This window comes from Tachypleus tridentatus, chromosome 10 (genome assembly GCF_004210375.1).
Source record: "Tachypleus tridentatus isolate NWPU-2018 chromosome 10, ASM421037v1, whole genome shotgun sequence".
Lineage (NCBI taxonomy): Eukaryota > Metazoa > Arthropoda > Merostomata > Xiphosura > Limulidae > Tachypleus > Tachypleus tridentatus.
Genome location: NC_134834.1, coordinates 180063413 through 180085337, shown reverse-complemented (window position 1 = coordinate 180085337; position 21925 = coordinate 180063413). Strand labels below are relative to the sequence as shown.

Below are 21925 nucleotides of genomic sequence, written 5' to 3'. Positions count from 1 at the left end.
TGTTTTTATTTTTATTTAAATATAGATTATACCAAGACACTTGTGTATTTTTTTACATTTTATACTGTTATGTTTTCCAATGTAATTCTTAAACTTTAACTTTTATGGGATCAACTCTTATGTTTTATTTAAACTGTGTGAATATTTTCTTTGATGAAGACGGGCAACATTGGGGTTTCTATTCTCGACAAGACCTTTTCTCCGATATGTTACAGTAATTACATTCACTTTTCAATGACATTATTTTGAGATTCAGTAAGGGAAAAACGAATTGCCAAGTACCAATAAAATATTTTATTCACGAGTAAGCTTCACGTACGTGATAAATGAATCGTTCAATGTCACACCTGACTCTGAGAACATTCCTTCACATGAAAACATCGACTTAAAAACATCAGAACAAGTATCTTAAATAGTTTTATAGTTCACTGTCGCCTATCTAGTATGTAATATATATATTCTTGTATATTACATCTCTGAAGTTAATATAGACGGCTTGAAATGAGTTTGTGTGTGTGTGTGTATGTACATACATATGTTATCTTGTGTGGATGAGCGTAAATGTCAAAACATCAATGACGAGTACAGTTTCCCCTCTGAATGAGTCATTTTCTTCATGATGTCTTCTGTCTTCTTTCTTGAGCGACCTTTACTCCGGTATGGACATGTGTATATTTCTTCACCTTTTCTGTCTGCTTTATAACTGTATTTTCCTGAAAACACATTCACACAACACATGTCTTACACTTGGTGTAATTCAAAAATCGCGTAGTCAGACTACCACGAATTGTTTCGAGCATTAACGTTTAGTTATTTGCACAGTTTACTCCCGTTGAACCAATCTTCAGGTATTACGTCAAAATAACTAAATCATACAAACAAATACATGTGTATATATGCCAAAAATATTAATTACACATTTATATTGTTGTCTTTTATGTTAAAATGAAAAAAAAAAAATTGCGCTGTTTCAAGTTTGTTTGTTTGTTTTTTGGAATTTCGCACAAAGCTACTCGAGGACTATCTGTGCTGGCCATCCCTAATTTTGCACTGTAAGACTAGAGGGAAGGCAGCTAGTCATCACCACCCACCGCCAACTCTTGGGCTACTCTTTTACCAACGAATAGTGGGATTGACCGTCACATTATAACGCCTCCACGGCTGAAAGGGCGAGCATGTTTGGCGCGACGGGGATGCGAACCCGCGACCTTCAGATTACGAGTCGCACGCCTTAACACACTTGGCCTTGCCGGGCCCTGTTTTAAGGTTTGGTTTGGTTTGGTTTTTGGAATTTCGCACAAAATTACTTGAGGGCTATCTGTGCTAGCCGTCCCTAATTTTGCAGTGTAAAACTAGAGGGAAGGCAGCTAGTCATCACCACCCACCGCCAACTCTTGGGCTACTCTTTTACCAACGAATAGTGGGATTGACCGTCACATTATGATGCCTCTACGGCTGGGAGGGCGAGCATGTTTGGCGCAACGCGGGCGCGAACCCGCGACCCTCGGATTACGAGTCGCACGCGTTACGCGCTTGGCCATGCCAGGCCCTTATGTTTCAAGCAAACGTTTATTATCGTAATTTAAAACAAGCATTTTCCTTTTTTGTCGGGAGAAGAAACTTGTGAAATTACTCTCCGATGGCAGTGTACAAGAAAAGAAACAAAGAACGTGGAATGTATTGAAGATCACTTGTGTATTTACAACATAGCCACAGTTATAAAAAAAAGGAAATCAGATTTGAAATGTATTATCTTGTATTCAAAGAACTATTCAATACACTGGAGTAATAAATGATCACCTCTTTCGTTTATGATAATTTATAATAACAGTTCACCAGTTTCTTAAGCCATCCAAACATGTGCTGTTAGAGGCCTATTTCTAAGGGCAGGTCAAAGAAAAATTTAGGTTGAATCTATACTTTATTATAAATACATGTAAATCTTGATTCATATGTATTTATACTAAAGTTATATTCAATACTATTCAATACACACAGGTAATAAATGATCACATCTTTCATTTATGATAATTAAATTTTCAGCTGCTCTTGTTTTGTCCGGTTATATATAATTCAATCACGTAACTGTGCTGACACATGCACATATATTATTCAAAAACGCACTCACGCAAACCTATGTAAGTGTTACATTCACGTTCAAACACGTCCTTCTTCATTTTACATATAGTACAAACAAAATCTGTGTTAATTGTACATATGAGAATATTGTCCTCCAGTTAACTCAAAGTGTAGTATCAAAGTATAGGCCTAAATATCGATCAGTGGTTTATAGAACAAAGATTTGTTTGTTTGCTTTTGAATTTCGCACAAAGCTACTCGAAGACTATCTGTGCTGGCCGTCCCTAATTTAGCAGTGTAAGACTAGAGGAAAGGCAGCTAGTCATCACCACCCACCGCTAACTCGTGGGCTACTCTTTTACCAATGAATAGTGGGATTGATCGTCATATTATAACGCCCTCACGGCTGAAAATGCGAGTATGTTTGGCGCGACGGGGATGCGAACCCGCAACCCTCAGATTACGAGTCGCACGCCTTAACACGCTTGGCCATGCCGGGCCTGAGAATAAAGAAATGAGATTGGAATGTGGTCTTATTTGCTGTTAGCAATCTTCAGCTTGTTCTTTGTCATGAAAAATGACAAAACCTCATATTGATCACATCATGTTGGTCGTTAAAAGCTCCAAAGTTGTGCTATAATAAATAAAGTGTTGAGAAAGTGATTCCACCTGATTTGGAATAGTCTTTATAGAGTTAACAGTTGATAGTAACGGGGAATTCGTGATGACTAGAAACCCACTTGAAGTAAAATTGTATTCTTAAAACGGCTGGTACGACTATTAAAACTTTAATTAAAATAAAGTGCAGAGCAACATTTCGACCTTGTTAGGTCATTTTCAGGTTAACGAAGAGAGTTTGCAAGTGACCGTTGCCGGGCTCATGTCTTATGGACGAGAGTGTAAATGGGTACGGGTTGTAGGGGGCGTTGTAGTTAGATGTTAAGTTATTAGTTAGTATCGGTTTATATTAAATATATCATCCATACTGGAATATACTTTCTCTGGGACTCAGCACATGAAACAAAATAAAAACACAACATATTAATAAATCAAATAAACACAATCACAAAACTGTGCTCACCCTATAAAATTAACGATCAAATTAACAAAATAAAACAATACTTCATCAACATCAACAAATTTCCGCAAAAAACCGTGGAAAAATTATTCGTACACACCTAGACCAACAACAAACAAGCAACAATAAACCCCAAGATGCAACAAACTACAAAACCTTATACTGCTGCATACCATATGTTTCAGACATCAGTGAAAAAATAACCAGCATTTGGAAAAAACTTAAAACAAAACAGAACATTCCAGAAAACACCAAATTTATTCAGAAAACAAGTATAAAACTAAAGTTTATACTATGTAAAAACTACACTGACAAACACAACACCAACATAATTTATAAAATACAATTTAACAACTGCCACGACTTCTGTATTGGAGAAGCAAGCAGAAAAATAGAAACTAGGTTCAAAGAACACAAAAAACACCTTCACACGTTTTTGAACACTGCAAATCAAATAAACGCAACATGACCAGAGAAAACATTCAGATACTGATTAGGGAAAATGTAAACAAACGCAAAATCAAAGAAGCCCTATTTATACAGGAAATAAAACCATAATTAAACCAATATAAAGGAACACTTTTATACCTATACTAATTAACAACCCAACATTCAACCGCAACGCCCCCTACAATTCCGTACCCGTTTACACTTTCGTCCCTATGACATGTGCCCTCTTGGTTAACCTAAAGATGACCTAAGAAGGACGAAACGTTATTCTGTACTTTATTTTTATGAAAGTTTTAATACCCATACCAACCGTCTTGAGAATACAGTGACGTAGAATATTACACCATAAGAAGCTGTTACTTTGTTGCAATTTCAAAGGTTCGAAGGTACGTGTGTCGAAATTCGAAAAATAATAAAGAACATATAACATTAATATACATCCACAAAGGATCGTGAGATGTGCAATTTCATCTACCAACTTTAAAAGCCTGGATTAATCTAGTTTTCAGTGGTATTTACATCTAGAAAAGAGTTTTCCAATCACATGGGTCACGGAGACAGTGATAACTCAATACAACACAATTTTTGTTCCTGGATTGTGTGTGTTATTTATTAATTGCTTATGTTGTAAAAGTACAGAAAACGGCTATTATTCCCTCCAAACTTTGCTTTTGCGACCTGGATAATGAAATTTAGAAATCAACTTATTTTCTATGTAAAAACGCAAATTTGCACATTTTCATTTACATAAGGTCTGAATAAAATATATGAATCAAGAGTTACATGTATTTATATTAAAGTTATACAAAAATGTTTAGAAGTGAGTAGTTTTTCGAGATTTGCGACTTTAATGTAAATCAATTTCACGTATCAGCCCCCAAATATAGTCTCCCATCATGTTTTCGTTACACGCTCCTTGGTAGCGGTGTTCAAAGTCTAGTATATCTTGAGGGAAGCACTCGCCTTACTCCTCTAAGTATGCTCCCATGTTCTTCTTGAATTTATTAAGATGAGCGTCAGGGAAATCTTGCAGCCCATTTTGCTGTAGTTCTTCACAAGAGCCTCAGTTTTTGGTCTTGTGATTGCCCAAGAAGCCCCAAATTACTGCGACAAAGCTGTCCCAAGCTTTTCTTTCCCTTCCTACTAAGCTTCCTGGGGAATTCTGTGCACTCCAGAATCTTCTTTATTTGTGGTCCAACGAGGACACCAGCTTTGACCTTTGCCTCAGACAGCTTAGGGAGGAAGTCTTGAAGGTACTTGAAGGCTGCAGACTCCTTATCAAGAGGTCCGGATACACGATAGCAGATACATTTTTGCCAGCCCGATGTTAGGAAGGGTCTACCATTTAGAAGTAGCAATTGCTTGAGTGGTCAGTGGGTTCACTCCAAATTCTTGGAACAGCGAACTTCATGGCTCTCTTTTTCCCTCTGTACCATCCTGTAAAAAAGCAAAATAAAATTGTTAATATGAAGAATGAATTTATTTCATCCACAACTAATGTGTAAGAGGTTCATGCAAAGTATTTTATATGTGATATTTTTTCCATACTATTGGAAATTAAATAAAATTAAAACATATTTAAATTTGATAAGGTCTAAAATTTGTATAATATAAAATCTTACTATTCAAGCAAGCAAAAATTGTCCATCTTACCTTCTAGAGTTTTTTTACAGTGCTCGTAGGTAAAGTGAGGTGCCCAGGGTTTGTTTTGATCCCTGACAGGCATGTTGAAATATGTCATGTAGGCTTCACACATTGTGGCAGATGCTGTCACAGTGTACTTTGTCACTCTTGTCTTGATAAATTGGCAATATACATAGCAGTATGCGTCTGAAGAATGCTTGTCGCTTCTTGATGCCATCTCTGATAAAATCATATAGGTTTTTGTGTTCACTTAGGCAGCTAGAACTAAACTGAAGTGGTGAGTGGTGAGCTCCTGTAGATATATTACTATGGGAAGTTCTAGAAAATTTTCGTAAGTTCTACAACGTTTAGAAAATTCTTGTAAGTTCGAGAAAATTCTTTATCAGCTACTCAGCACTGAATCTATCTGGAATGTTCTGGAAAATGGGTAAATTTGAAAATTTCATTACCCAGGTCACAAAAGCAAAGTTAGAAGAGAAAAATAGGTCTTTTTCATTTACTTTAGGCATAAGCAATTGGGAAATAACGCTTTTTGCCCAGGAACAAGAAAAAGTAAAAATTTTGTTACGTAGTGTAATTTTCGTGTGATTGCTAGTTATTTGCTCAAACAGGCGAAATCGCACACTGAGTTAGTTGTATACTTTTAAATTACAAGCAAACGCGAATTATGCAGTTTTCATGACTGGAATTTCACTGACGAGAGTAATACATGTGTTGCAGTTTGCTAGATGATAATATATTTGGTATATACTCAAGTGCTGAGCGTATGACATAAAGTTAAGTTGTTTTCGTATTTTTACATTTGTTTAGCAATACGTTATTTCTTACAAAAATGTATAGCTTTATATACGATTCTCAATATTAAGAAAACTGATTTTATAAATAGCACAATAACTGCAAATTACGCATAGCTTTATTTATCTTAGTGTTAAATAATCTAACACAAACCTAAACACTGCAACTGTGAAAGTTATAATTTTATTCGTTAGTAACTTAAGTTGTGCCATGTTGGCGATGACTATTAAAAAAAAGAAAAAAGGAACACACTCACGTGATTGACACATTCAATACATAATATAAACAACTTTCTTCATGGTAAGTGTATATACATAAGCCCAAAAGCATTTAACCTTTCACTTTTATAATTTTATCCACCTCCAACAAAAGCTATGCAGGGTCAACGTTTACCATTGATATTAATACAGATAACATAATGAATATATTCAATATGTAAAAACTATATATATAACTTTCTTTCTCTATTCTAACCTTATATACTTCAATACAAATCGTTCCCCGGTGGGATAGCGGTAAGTCTGTGCAACTGGAAAGCTAAAATCCAAGGTTTGATTCCCTGATGTGGATACAACAGATAGTATAATGTAGCTTTGCTCTCAAACAAAGGAAGCTAAACCAATATAAGTCTAACATATGTCACACAACAAAAATTTTAAACTATATATATTATATGTAACTATACTTAAAAGGACGACTTTGAGCAAAAAGTGTCCGATTAAAGGTCTTTTCTCAGGTTCATGGTTTGACAAACATTCTGATATTTCATTAGTAAATTTAGTGCCTCTACTTTTGCCTTTTTATTATTTCCACTCTAAGTTTATGTTTATTATTTTTATCATAATTATTACTCAGAGTTGTTAGATTTGGTTTTGCTGTTAAGCACAAAGCTACACATAGGTCAGGTCTATCTGTGCTCTCCCCACCACAGGTATAGAAAGAAATCCAGTTTCTATCAGTATAAGTATGCAGCCATACTGCTGTGTTACTAGAGGATGGGGGGAGTCTGTTAGCTCAGTATAGGGATTTAGGACTAACGTGAACCTTTGGAGCTTGTCAAACATCGTGCGATATTGGGTTTGCGGCTGAAAATTCGTTGTTAATTTATTTGTAATTAAGCACAAAGATACAGATTGGGCTATCTGTGCTTTACCCACCACGAGTATCGTGTTCTAGCTTTGTAAGTCCGTAAACATACCGTTGTGCTACTGGAGAGCCCGGCTGAAGATATCGTTAACAGAGAGGATATTCAATTGATGAAATATTGTATTTTAATTATTATAATTAATATATTTCGTATATCTAATTAGGTGTGCTCGTCATTAGGTTTAGAATTATAGTTCTAAATATAGGTAGCTTGCTTGATCAGAAGCTCGTATTAATAGTCTTACTTTATCTTTTTTAATATTAAACTATATTTTATATATATATGCTTCACGGCACCATATGGAACTATTTACACACAATAACTTTTGGAATTCATTTTTTCCATATTCAGCTCATACTGTTATCATTTTTTTCAATGAAGTTATTATACATATACCTTTTTTCTTTGGTCACATTGTCTCCCGCTGGTATAGCGGTAAGTCTACGGAGTTACAACGCTAAAATCAGGGGTGTGATTCCCCTCAGAGTTGTTAGATTTGGTTTTGCTGTTAAGCACAAAGCTACACAAAGGTCAGGTCTATCTGTGCTCTCTCCACCACAGGTATAGAAAGAAATCCAGTTTCTATCAGAATAAGTATGCAGCCATAGCCCGATGTGGCTTTGTTATAAGAAAACACATACACATCTTTGCTCACAAAACATGCTCTACACTTACCTTGGACCATTTGGTGTGGTAAACAGTTCGTGTAAGTTCCATCTTACCTTTGGTCTCTTCTAGAACAACTTTGATTTTTCTTATCTATCGTGGCTAATAATATTTTTATTGAGTAAAATGATTAAAAAGATATTATTAAAGACGTTTTATTAATATTGCTAAGTCAAAAACAAACATTCAAATAACACTAATTATTATTATTCAATGGCAAATTGAAAAATTAACTGGAAGTTATATAAGCATATATACATTTGTTGTAGTTGAACAATTAATAGCTGTTAATGTAATTTTTACATATTTGAAAATATTGTTTAAAAGCTGTACTGCTGCGTTTATATATATATAGCTAGACGAAAAACTGTTTTAAAAACAACAGTTAAACTATACGTACATATAGTATAGTATTAGCATAATATAGCCTAGTTTTACGGAACCTGGTTCAATTGTGGTCTTGAAAACTGTTTTCGTATTAAATCCCAAACTGAATATATAATATATGTTAAAATTTTAAAAGAATAAGAAAATAGTTTATATTAAACAGCATCATAAGTAATTAAAATTACTTATCATAATTAATGTACATATTCATAATTAAAAACCTCAGAAAAGGACATCTTGAGAAATGGGGAAGTCGTGTTTCACTTCAGGGGCTCACATTTAATAAAAAGTGAGCCTTTGTTTATCAGTATTTACAACCTGTGCATTTTTATTTTACTAACACTTGCAACAGCTGATTGTAAACATTTTATAATGAGTCACCGTTTAGTTTGCCAAGTAGTTCCAATCGGTTTTTGTATCACGGCCTTTATGTTCCTAAGACGATGTTCTAAGAGTGTTCAAAGCATAACAGAAAACTTCAAGTTGGAGTTCCAGATCAACCAAGTAAGATTCGGAGTTTTTATTTATCTCAAATCAATACTCAGTAGGTAAAGTTTTGCTTTAAGTATGTGATCTGTCTGAACAATACAGTATTATCAAGGATACTTTAATACAAAAAAAGCCATACAGTGGACCAAGTCTACCCAGGTAAAACAAACAAAACACCGGACACCCTTCTCAACGTTTACTGTGTGGACAACATAGTCATATCCAAAGCATTATAAAGGTTGCAGTCAAACCCATAAATGTTCAGTCAAGACAAATAACGGGTGTGTGTGACATTAGAATAGTACGTAAACATTAAAGTAAAATTCAATGTATCAGAATATTACGCAGCTAAGGGAGAGAACCGGCACAATGTATACACATATATATGATAATTTTGAAAAATGAAACACACAAACACAGATGTATATTTCTTATAACCAGGTCAAAGGTAATGAGTTTTTAAAAATAGGACAAATAAAATAGATCAGTGCACTGTATGGTAAGTCATAGCAGAAGAATTATATACAGATATAAGTCTGTTCAGTAGTGTGTGTTTTACTTTTTCTTAGTTTAAATAAGGTCGAACCTGTATTTTAGTAAATTGGTTTAAATTAAACGTACAAAGCTTCAATCGTTTTAATAATTTTATTAATCCTAACTTAAAACATTCATTGAAACTAAAAACACGTTTACTTACCTGAAGGAATCCCTACACTATACCGACAAATGTATCCCTTCTTAGCGTTACAATGATCAGTTTTCAGTTCCTTCAGGCCAGGAATGTAAAATTCGCAGATTTCTTCTAACGTATCGGTTTGAGTTCTCTTTACCCACAATCCACCGCCTGGTGGTCGATATTTAATTAAATTTTGAAGAAGTTGAAGTGTTTCATTATTCTTTACCACGGCAAGTATCGAGTGCGTTTGTTCGCAAGACAGAACAGCATCGTCATATGTCATACCATTGTCCCAAAACGTATAACACATATTTTCCACCGCATATCCATCTAAACATTCTGAAATAAAAAATACATTAACGAGACTGAGAAAATTATTTATTGGTATTTAGAATAGAGCTTTTAAACAAAAGGGGTTTAACATACTGTAGATTAATATGCAAGTACGGAGAGGTTTTCAGACTGACATAGAAGCAATTGTTTACGTTTCAAGTGAAACAATACAATCAAGTATTTACTCTAGGACAATATTACGAGTTAACATTTTATAACAAATATTGAAATTACTTTTCAATAAGGAACTTACGATAGTAAACAGAATTATAATGACAAACTAAAGAATCAATGTAAAGAAGAAAGACAGTAAATTAAATTTTTCTTTTTTCTTTAGTATAAACTATAAATGATAAAATAGTTCTTAGCTTGGTTTTTCAGAGAATTATGTTGCTTGTTTTGCCACTAAATTCGAACAGACAAACAGCTGGACATCTGAAATTTATCAATGCTAGATTTTTTAACTGGTTAAAAACTAGAATGTTGTATCTGCTTGCTTATTTATCAGCCTACATTTCCTTATTTTCGTTTGTCCATCTATACGTCTAACATCAAAATCTTATATTTCAGTCTATCTATTTCTGTCTCGGACCGGCATAACCAGGTGATTAAGGCACTGGACTCGCAATCAGACGGTCGCTGGTTCGAATCCTCGTCATACCAAACACGCTCGCCCTTTCAACTGTGGGGACGTTATAACGTAAAATTCCGTCCCACTATTTGTTAGTAAAAGAGTGGCCCAAGAGTTGACGGTGGGTGGTGATGACTAGCTGTTTTCCCTCTAGTCTCACACTGCTAAATTAGGGATTTCTAGCACCTGTCTCGTTTTGATTTGTTTTTGCGCAGTGATGTTCTCGAACCACATCTATTCACACCTTTTACTTACAACTCAGGGCTCAGCTCAGATAACCCATAGTGTAGTTTTGTGCTTGAAAATAAACAAACAGTTCACTCCCTCTGCTTCTGACTTCGGTTTTCTCTTTCGTATCTCTTAAAAAAACTTACCAAAGATGACCCTACTATGCACTGTTCAGTTCATTTAGAAATATTCTTTATTAGATCGACATGTTTTAGCTTAAATGGGAAGTTAATTTAGTATGTCTGACATACTTCGTTTTACATCGTCTCTGCAAACCCGCCATAAATTCACACCCAATTGGCTTGAATTATTATTACACTAGGTGACGTATACTCTCAACACGTGGGAAAGACGTAGGAACATGATTGGAATATATAGATGAGTCTGAGCCTAACGCCGACCTTTTACCCCAATCCGATATTTTCATGTCACTCTCTGGAGGCGCTAATGGTATATGCCATGTTTGGTGACAATTGATCTATTGTCACACATTTTTGTCAAATGATTGTTTTAAATACTAGATCATATAGTTAACTTTTATAGCAAGGTTACCACGGTTTTAATAGCCTATAGTCCTATACAGTCACATATTAGTTGACGACTAAGTAATCCAGGAACATAACGAACACACAAGTCTCTGTAATACCTACCTATCAGCAATGGTCCATCATCCATGGAAAGAAGACTACGCATTGAACTGGAATAATACTAAATAAGAGGATATGAACCACACGTGAGAAAAAGAAAGACGAACAAAGCCGTTTAGATCCACCTAACTGATGATACTTCATTCAGTCTAGAAGTTATCAAAACCTGAATTTCTCTCTTGAAAGCATTGAAATATGTTAGTTAAGTAATGTCTTATATGGGTAAGATCCAAAACGAAAGTAATATTTATTTCCGGAGAAAAGGTAAATTTTAATAGATAATGAGCGGAGCAAAGCCCCACAATATGGCGGCCCAAGTGAGTGCAACCATGTTGAATGACGTCATTAATTTTCTAATTATTCCTTATACAGTTTTTTCGTTATGCCACTCATAATATTATTAAAGATTCGTTATTAATTAACAAAAATCTAACTTATTAATGTTTCACTACAACCTCGCAATAGAAGAAGTTCAAACCTGCCTCGACATCGGTAATTATAGGGTAGTAACGTTTTCAAGTAACAGAAAAGGTTAAGTCAGTTAACCAATCAGAATGATTATTTAATTACACACCCGTATTTGTGTTTCCTGAAAATGTTATCGTAGGTTTGTTGGATTTTAATAAACAACGAATTAGGATAAACTGTTGGGCAAGACTGGTTTAAAACCATATTGCCATAAAAAGGCATCGTTCTTTGGTATAGAAATCCAGTTTTTATTTTGTTTAACGTAAATGTAAAAATAAAAATAATTTCATTGATTCGTTGGTGATTTTTTGTGTTATTATTGATGAGTAATATATTCCACACTATTTTGGAGTTGCTGCTAGGTAAACAGCCCTACTTTAGTGTGTTTTTATGAGTAACTAACGATTGTTGTGAGTAGCACATTAATTTGATAAATGTGATCCATACTAGTCATTTGTAATTGAATTGCTCATGCTTATAAATGCCATATCTATAAAAGTAATCTGGTGTTGTTCTTAATAATTGGGCATCTTGCAACCATACCAAGTGTTGAATACGTATGTATGAAGTGTTTTAGACAGAAATTTAAGCGAAAGGGTTAGTTTGGTTTGCATTTCGCGCAAAGCTACACGAGGGTTATCTGTGCTAGCCGTACCTCATTTAGCAGTGCAAGACTACAGGAAAGGCAACTAGTCAACACCGTCCACCGCCAACTCTTGGGCTACGTTCTTACAAACGTTGGATTGATCTAACATTATTACGATCCCAAGACTGCAAGACGAGCCTTTAAATAAACAATATATAATGTTAATGATACATGGATTGAAATAAACATCCATTGAGGATGGCACTCAGAATGTAAATAATTCTACTAAAATAGACATCTTTGTCAAGACTGATGAAACTGTTTTTGATAAGGTTGATGCTTTAAGTGGCAGCTAATCCGTGAAGAGAGTTTTGCTTATAATGCTCTGAGTAATGCCAGTTCCAAATAAATTAATAAAGATATATTCTCTAAAGATAATAATTCTAATGCAAAAGCAGCTAGAAAATAGTCCTTTGTTTTAAACTTGTTACCGGGTTTTAGCTTATGACATCGAAACAGAAGTAGGAATAAAAATTGACAAGCTGGTATACAAAGAAGAAATGCTGAGTAAAACTGAATGCTTGATAAACGAAGGATTTTTGCCAAGTAGTGAAAAAAAAGAAAACCTACGAAAGTGAAAATTCTATAAAGAAATGTTCAAACGCGACACATTCACAAATCGGTCTAAGAAGCTGAACGATATTTAATGTTTGTAGGTGTATATGGTGCGCTGGAAGCTGTTCCAGTTATGAAGAGAAGAAAACATTTGCTGAGTCGTTTGTTGAAGCGATAACGTAATTAACGACGTTACGCTCAGTAAGTTATGAATAAAATAAAAATACGAATATTCTCTTGTTAAAAAATTTAATAAAGAAATAGGGATATTTAAGTGTCCTGCCGCAGGTAACGGTCTCGTTACGTTGCATTGTATACTTTGGTGATTATTTTTTACCCAAAGCATTTTTGCTTTTAAACCGACTTTAAATAAACAAATGGTAGATGAAAATAATAAGCTTTCTCTAGACTGTCACGTATTAAAATTTATCTCGGACAAGTCTCAAATTTATTATGTTACGTATTACGATTTCAATTAACCGAAAATATTAATTTTAATTTAGAAGTTAATTGAGTGTTAATATGCATTAAGTTTATGATCTTTGCCAACAAGATTGATACATATAATTTTCTTTCTCATCACAAAAACATTTTAATATACAGACAACAATTTAATTTACAATAAGGGTTTTTACAAATAGTTAATACAAATAATTATTTATATACAAAAAGCTACAAACCCTCAAACAATATTCAGTCTTCTATCTAGTCTGGAACTGAATAGTTTACCAACGGTCCAGGTTCACGAGGCGCAAATTACTTTTATTTTGATACACAGATATACTTCACTTGTCAGGAATGCTAGCTAGTTCTATTCTTGTTTGGCCGAACGCGGTTTACAAGTTTACTTTCTACACAGGAAGCTACATATCTAATGTTCTCTTGGAAGTGTAACGTCCGATGTTAAATCTTTGATTTGAACGGTTTGCAATGTTCAAACCTATAAAAGCTACTGGTTAAATTATTATAATATTCTGATTAATAAGTATTAATCACATTTATAGCTTCCGAGGCTTATAGTACGCTAAGAATATAAAACTGTCTCGTGACGTCTGTGATGGCTTGCTTTTATATATCAATCACACGAGATCCTCGAACGTTCGAAGACACACTTGTATTTTCGTAAACCACATGTTATTAATTCTTGCTCTTGAGAATCTTCTACAAAATTAGAGAACAGGCGGGACTTACGCAATATACTTCCGACAATATACATCACATGCATAAAAACAACGATACTGAAAAAAAAAACTTAGGTATTAAAACGAATGTATAACATTAAATCTGTTACAAAAGCTATGACTTTAAACTACTCTTCCAACAGCCATTGAAGGGGTCTTTCAAATCCACTGAGTCCAAGATGACCTTTGAATGAAATACTGGTGCTGGCAAGTTAACTACGATAGGTGATTAACGTATAATTCTGATTAATCAGTTAAAACTGTGCATTCTGTCAGTACTATGTGGTCATCCAACATTTTTCTACTTCTTGTGATGAATTTAGCAGTGTAAGGCTAGAGGAAAGGCAGCTAGGCATCACCACCAACCGCCAACTCTTGGGCTACTCTTTTACCAACGAATAGTGGGATTGACCGTCACATTATAACGCCCCGCGGCTGAAAGGGCGAGCATGTTTGGTGCAACCGGGATTCGAACCCGCGGTTTTCAGATTACGAGTCGAACCCCATAATCCACCTGGTCATGCCGGGCCTCTCTACCAAATAGACGAAGCTATTTTGACGGATATAACATTCTAGGAACAAGGTTAGGTCAATGTCAAACCTTCACCAGATGTCTCATTAGAGGTCAACTGGGAACGCCATCTTGATAGATTTGACGTCATTGAATATGACAGTGTTGATTCTTCAATATCCACAAGTATTCAAAATCGTAATTGATATTTTAAAGAAATACTTCAAAGTATTGTTTATACCCTGAAAAATCATTTTATCGTTTATAGAAGTTTATTTCAGCTAAATACAATATCCAGAAAGACAAGCTACATTTTTTAATATTTTTCAGCAATTAGCATACTCATTCAAACTCATTCGTATATAAGTGGTGTAATCGTGAAACAGCTGTGAACATTGTATCATTCTTTCTCCTGTTGTCACTCGTTTATTTTTTCTACATTACATTTATTCTGTTGGAATAATGATAAGTTCATTTTCACATCTCACATAACAGCTAAAAAACATTGGATACAAAAAAAAGATCAGAACTACAAATTAACAAAAAGTCAATTTAACATATCGTTATAACTGAAGGCGGCTGTGAGCTAAAAGGACAATATTGAGTATGTGATAAATTCTGTTAAACTGCACACCTGCATTGGTTGAAACACTCACCTAGCGAATTGTTTAGAGACCGTTCACAGATGGCGTGGTAGTCAGAAGAGCAAATCATGTCCCCGATATAGAGGTTAAACTTTGTTGATATTCGTGCACATTCGAGGAGAAACAAACTGTTCGGTTCACCTTCACCCCACAGATTGAAGTCTTTAGGAAGTATCGAAGAATCACTATACATCCAATTTCCTTTACTCTGATGCTGTACAATTAAGTAAAAATAACCATAATTAAAGCTTCCTGCGAACACTTCTCTGTTGTTATGACTATATTGTTTATCTAAATAATGACGAGAATTTGTAATGTGCAACAAACTATTATATTCTGCGAAAATTAAGCAATATATGTGTGTGTGTTTTCTTACAAAAAGGCCCGACATGGCCAAGCGTGTTAAGGCGTGCGACTCATAATCTGAGGGTCGCGGGGTCGCATCCCCTTCGCGCCAAACATGCTCGCCCTTTCAGCCGTGGGGGCGTTATAATATTACGGTCAATCCCACTATTCGTTGGTAAAAGAGTAGCCCAAGAGTTGGCGGTTGGTGGTGATAACTAGCTGCCTTCCCTCTAGTCTTACACTGCTAAATTAGGGACGGCTAGCACAGATAGCCCTCGAGTAGCTTTGTGCGAAATTAAAAAAAACAAAAAAACTTACAGAAAAGCCACATCGGGCTATCTGCTAAGCCCACCGAATGGAATCCAACCTTTAATTTTAGTGTTTTAAATCCGCAGACTTACCGCTCTACTAGCGGGGGACATATGTGTATGTGTGTCTTTCAATATTTATATTTGTTCTTAAGAGTTAGGAAAATTCTTTGAATTATAAAACTCTAATTCGGCAAGAAATTTTACTGGCTTATTGGAAAGTAATGCAATTAGCTTACTTGGACCCAAAATAACTTTTCGAAGCGAATTAATACATCATGAAATTTATAAGTCAAAAGTCAATCACACTTTTCTTCTAGTTTCATTTATGTTCAATTATTTTAATTTGATACTTAGTTCAAAAAATTAAGACTACTTTTATATAATCTGACCTCGCGTAGACCGATCCAGTAATCTGTGAAATGTGCTTTCTGAAGTTTGGAAAAGAGAAACGTTTGTTCTTGTTCGATTGAAAAGTCAATCTCAACAAGTTGAGCCCCTTCTTTCTGACAGATCTCTACAGCTTCTAGCCAGGGCAAAATATCAGTAAACGCCATTTTGTAGCAGTATTTATTATGGTATGTGTAGCCTTCAGCACATTCTTTGCCTTCTTTCAATTCCACCAGAGATGCTGGAAATAAGGAGAAATGGAACAATTATTAACCTTAAGAGTGAAACATGGAAAAAAAATGAAAACCTCTAAAATTTACGTACGCTTTTATATGTTTCATCTTCCACTCAAACTTACGATAAAAAGTACAATGAAGATTAGCCCCTGCCAACAACACAACAAAATAAGACAAAAAGTAATAACTCAGCTTCACGTCTTTCACCGTGAAAGTGGAAACGACGACTGCTGGATTTTAATCTCATGTTACAATCTTTCGTCTTATTTTGTGAGTTTTTCTTTGAACGATTCAATTAAACAAGACATAAATGATGTGTTATAAGACACCTTGAAAAAACAGACATGCATTATTCGAAATAGTTATGGTAATACACAGGCGAAACGCATAAAGAACTCATAAACGATTGTTGACTGCAACTTAGTGACCATTAATACAGTACATCATTACAGAATATATACAAACAAAAACAGAAATTTATGGATTATTTGCTTCAATGAGATCAGTACGTCTGTTTCTATCCTAAGTTAAGTTTATCAATGTGTAACTATCAAATGTCTTTTCATCTGCGTTGTTTTGTTGACGATTGATCATCATACCAAGACTTTGTACAACCATGGTTGAGAGCATTCTCTCAGGTTTTAAATTTACTTTCAGGCACCTCTTCACCACATTTACTGCAGCTGGAAGAAGGACTCCTACTTACTAGTTCTTGTCCCTAAGAGAATGAAACCATAGTTGAAAATCTGTCCTCGAAATACGATTTTTGTATTTATAAACTCTCAGGCTTACCAATGAGTTACTGGAGAGGTAGTTGAGGTTAATTCGCCTTTAAAATTTTTAAACTTTTCAAACTTCTTCGTAAATAATTTTGAGATTAAATGTTGACATTTATGAATGTATCTTGTTGGAATATTCTCTAATCTTTCAACAGCATAACACTGTATAGGCTCAAGGAAACAGAGTGTTCACTGAACACCGTATAGACTCCAGGAAACAGAGTGTTCGCTGAACACCGTATAGCCTCAAGGAAACAGAGTGTTCGCTGAACACTGTATAGGCTCAAGAAAACAGAGGGTTCGCTGAATACCGTATGGACTCAAGGAAACAGAGAGTTCGCTAAACATCGTTTAGACTCAAGGAAACAGAGGGTTCGCTGAACATCGTATAGACTCAAGGAAACAGAGGGTTCGCTTAGTACCATATAGACTCAAGGAAACAGAAGGATCGCATAAGACCTTGTAGACTACAGAAAACAGAGAGTTCGCATGATAGCGTATAGACCTAAGGAAGCAGAGGGTTCGCTTAACACCTTATAGACTCAAGGAAACAGTGTTTGCTTAATAACGTATAGACGCAAGGAAACAAAGAGTTCGCATAAGCTACAATTTTGGTAATAAATAAATAAAAGATTTTTACAGTAAAAGAGAATTACAAAAATAAACGTTCATCTTCTCAAGCTATCAAATAACACTAAAATATGTTACATTATGACCTCTTATAAAACACGAATCAAGCTAACTGTGATCGAATGTTTCATCACCATTTCTCTAGTGATTTGTATAAAACAATTCTAGTTGTATCATACCAGTAGTAAGACTACAACTGGATTCTATCTCCTGAAACTACATAATACATCTATTACTTACGCATCTTAAACATTTGTTTCGTCATATCACATATTAATGATTTATATGCATAACTTGAAACATGGAAGATATTTTCATCTTTGTTCAGTTTTACACTATAGTTCTTTCTGTAGCCTGTTTGCAGATGTATTTTACCTATTCTCAATCTTCTTTATAATTTATAGACTTTTGTCCTTTCTGATTTGACCTGTGGGCGAATCACACATCAGACGAAAGTATGGCTGCTTGCTTACGTTATTACGAGTTAAAGTACCAGTCAGTGTTCAGTAGTCAATTGGTAAATAATCGTCTATGTGATTACAATGAACATAACTGTAAAAATATCTTACTTACTAACTTCAGTCTTACGTACGTCAGACATGTTTCCCGCTAAGTCATCAGTAACTTTCCTGTCTTACAATGCTAAAATCTGGTGTTCGATTCCTCGCTACAGAAAAAACTCATATATCCCACTTTTTAAACAGCTTTGCGATAAAACAGAAAACATGTGACAAAAACGCAAAAATTTTCACACATAACATGACAGAAGAAAAAGTAGAGAATATAGATGAGCATACGTAAACATGTACTTTAAACCTATAGATGAGCACACGTAAACATATACTTTAAACCTATAGATGAGCATACGTAAACATGTACTTTAAACCTATAGATGAGCATACGTAAACATGTACTTTAAACCTACAGATGAGCATACGTAAACATGTACTTTAAACCTATAGATGAGCATACGTAAACATGTACTTTAAACCTATAGATGAGCATACGTAAACATGTACTTTAAACCTATAGATGAGCTTACGTAAACATGTACTTTAAACCTATAGATGAGCTTACGTAAACATGTACTTTAAACCTATAGATGAGCTTACGTAAACATGTACTTTAAACCTATAGATGAGCATACGTAAACATGTACTTTAAACCTATAGATGAGCATATGTAAACATGTACTTTAAACCTATAGATGAGCATACGTAAACATGTACTTTAAACCTATAGATGAGCTTACGTAAACATGTACTTTAAACCTATAGATGAGCTTACGTAAACATGTACTTTAAACCTATAGATGAGCATATGTAAACATGTACTTTAAACCTATAGATATAGATGTACTTTAAACCTATAGATGAGCAACGTAAACATGTACTTTAAACCTACAGATGAGCTTACGTAAACATGTACTTTAAACCTATAGATGAGCTTACGTAACGTAAACATGTACTTTAAACCTATAGATGAGCTTACGTAAACATGTACTTTAAACCTAGAGATGAGCATGAGCATACGTAAACATGTACTTTAAACCTACAGATGAGCATACGTAAACATGTACTTTAAACCTATAGATGAGCTTACGTAAACATGTACTTTAAACCTATAGATGAGCTTACGTAAACATGTACTTTAAACCTATAGATGAGCTTACGTAAACATGTACTTTAAACCTACAGATGAGCATACGTAAACATGTACTTTAAACCTATAGATGAGCACACGTAAACATGTACTTTAAACCTATAGATGAGCATACGTAAACATGTACTTTAAACCTATAGATGAGCATACGTAAACATGTACTTTAAACCTACAGATGAGCACACGTAAACATATACTTTAAACTTATTATAATGTATGCGTGTTTTTCTTATAACAAAGCTACATCAGGCTATCTGCTGTGGCCACCGAAGGGAATCGAACCTCTGATTTTAGCATTGTAAATCCGAAAACCTACCAATGTCCCAGTGGGGAATATTATAGTGAGTACAAATCAATAAAAACCCTTAAAAGTAAGATTGAAAATAAGTAATTTTATCTAAGATATTTTTGTCTCCTTGTTTCTGTTAACTTAAAGAAGATATGAAGCTTCTATTTTAAATGTAACGTAAGAATGTTTATATCTATTCATAAAAAAAATAACAGTGGCATTACACCATTTATTACACCTGCGGTAATATCCCGAATTTTGTCAAAAGCTAGAATCTGTACATACAGTCATGAAACGTTACTCCAGTCTTCCTGTAGTCAGAATAAAAACCTTTAGATGTTTAGTTGTGATTTTACAAAGAAATATTAGTTATTGTGGATTGTAAAGGAATATGTAAGGAAATATTTCTACAGAAGTCTCAAAAGATTTCTGGTTTTGCCATTTACATAATATTTCGTTATTATGTCAACATTAATTTGTATCAACACATATTTTTACGTTACTGCATAAGTCCTAAGATTCAAACGCTGTTTCAACCTTAAGACCGCAAACATCCTTAAATTGCCTTAGTTCAATTTTTTGTGGGTAATCTTGTGGGTGATAATATCTACATTTGTATGTACAGACGCCACTTTTATAATAATCAAATTATATCTTAATCTATCGTACAAGTGAAAAAGAGCTCATGAAAGTTACAATATTTATCACCTACCCCCCCCCCCCACTCTTCCCAGTGGCACAACGGTATATCTGCGGACTTACAACGCTAGAAATGGGTTTCGATAGCTGTGGTGGACGGAATAACAAACATAACCCATTGTGCAGCTACAAACACATATAGTATTTATCGTCTTATAATAGTATATAATGCGCGACTGATGTATATATTAAAACACCATTTACGTATACAGTTTCTCAACGTTTTAAGAACAACCATAGGAAATGATCTAATGAAATACTACTTACAGTATTTCAAGAGCAACATCAGTAGAAGACGAACGGCTAGTGGTTTCATCAGTGTGCATTTGCACCTCATTCTATTGTATTCAACCACCACCTCTCTCTTGAACAGAATTTAGTACTTCTAAAGTAGTGAAAAGATACATCTGCACGTTACAATGAGGTTTTAGTTGACGTTGTCGGCAGTTGACGTTTGCGCAGTAGAAAGCACCTGCACATTCTAACCAATCCTGTGAAAGTTTTCAAAAACATTTGCACAGTTTATGGTAAAAATAACTCTTATTAAAAACAATATTTTTGTTTCGGTGTTTTTGTTGTAATTAGCTGTATATGATTGCAGTATCCCTGCAATTTTGTGTGTATCTTGCAACAATAATTATCGATAAACTAAAGCAATAATCAAAGGACGTAATTATGCTTTCGCGTCATGAGGTGTAAAATACCTTAGCAAGCAGAGTACGACATTTACTTACTATGAGGACGCAATATTATATTACATGAAGATTAGTAATATTTTAAATACCATTATTCTTAACTGGCCCACTACAACAAATTTCCAGTGAGAAGAGTGTATATAACCATTTCAATCATAACTTGTTTATTCTATGTTGCTGTCAAAAAGACCTCCGTATCAAAACTTGCGCTTCTTATTGGAAACCAGCACTAGATCAATTGTGATGAATATTATACATTTCACCTATTTTGTCCTGTCATGAAACAAAGTAATAATGACTCTAAATAATATTACCTTATAATCACTTTTAAAATATTTTTCGAAGCATTGGTCATACAGCATTCGCTTAATAATAAAGCTTTTACAACGAAATTTCTTTATATCAATGACTTTGGAAAATATGAACATATGATATTAATAATAATTAATCTAGAACTATATAACAATCTCAAATGTTAATATGGTACTTATACTTAAATTCTTATATATATTGCCCTGTTTTTGGCTTTTTTCTCTTATTTAATGTTAGTATTTTTTTCCCTGTTCGAAATTGTTCAAACTGCAGTTTCACAATTTATTTCGTAACAGATATTCTAACCCTTATTTCTCAATAAAAT

The 21925-nt window shown here is 34.3% G+C and overlaps 1 protein-coding gene across 3 annotated transcripts in view; it reads right to left on the bottom strand.

Moving 5' to 3' along the window:
- The window catches only part of LOC143231049 (lymphocyte antigen 75-like), a 44937-nt gene extending 23943 nt beyond the window's left edge, over nucleotides 1-20994 (bottom strand). The window contains exons 1-5 of one of the 3 annotated variants that reach the window (XR_013016761.1): nucleotides 20861-20994; nucleotides 16301-16539; nucleotides 15268-15469; nucleotides 5261-9750; nucleotides 3969-5044 (exon numbers count right to left, since the gene is read on the bottom strand). Coding sequence is in view for 2 of the 3 variants with exons in the window: in XM_076465553.1 (XP_076321668.1) it covers nucleotides 9425-9750; nucleotides 15268-15469; nucleotides 16301-16539; nucleotides 20861-20930 (837 nt within the window). In the remaining variant the exon portion in view is untranslated. Of the gene's footprint in view, nucleotides 1-3968; nucleotides 9751-15267; nucleotides 15470-16300; nucleotides 16540-20860 lie in introns of those variants that run through there. The other 2 variants (XM_076465554.1, XM_076465553.1) reach the window with 2 other exon arrangements.
- Nucleotides 20995-21925: the final 931 nt, after the last annotated feature.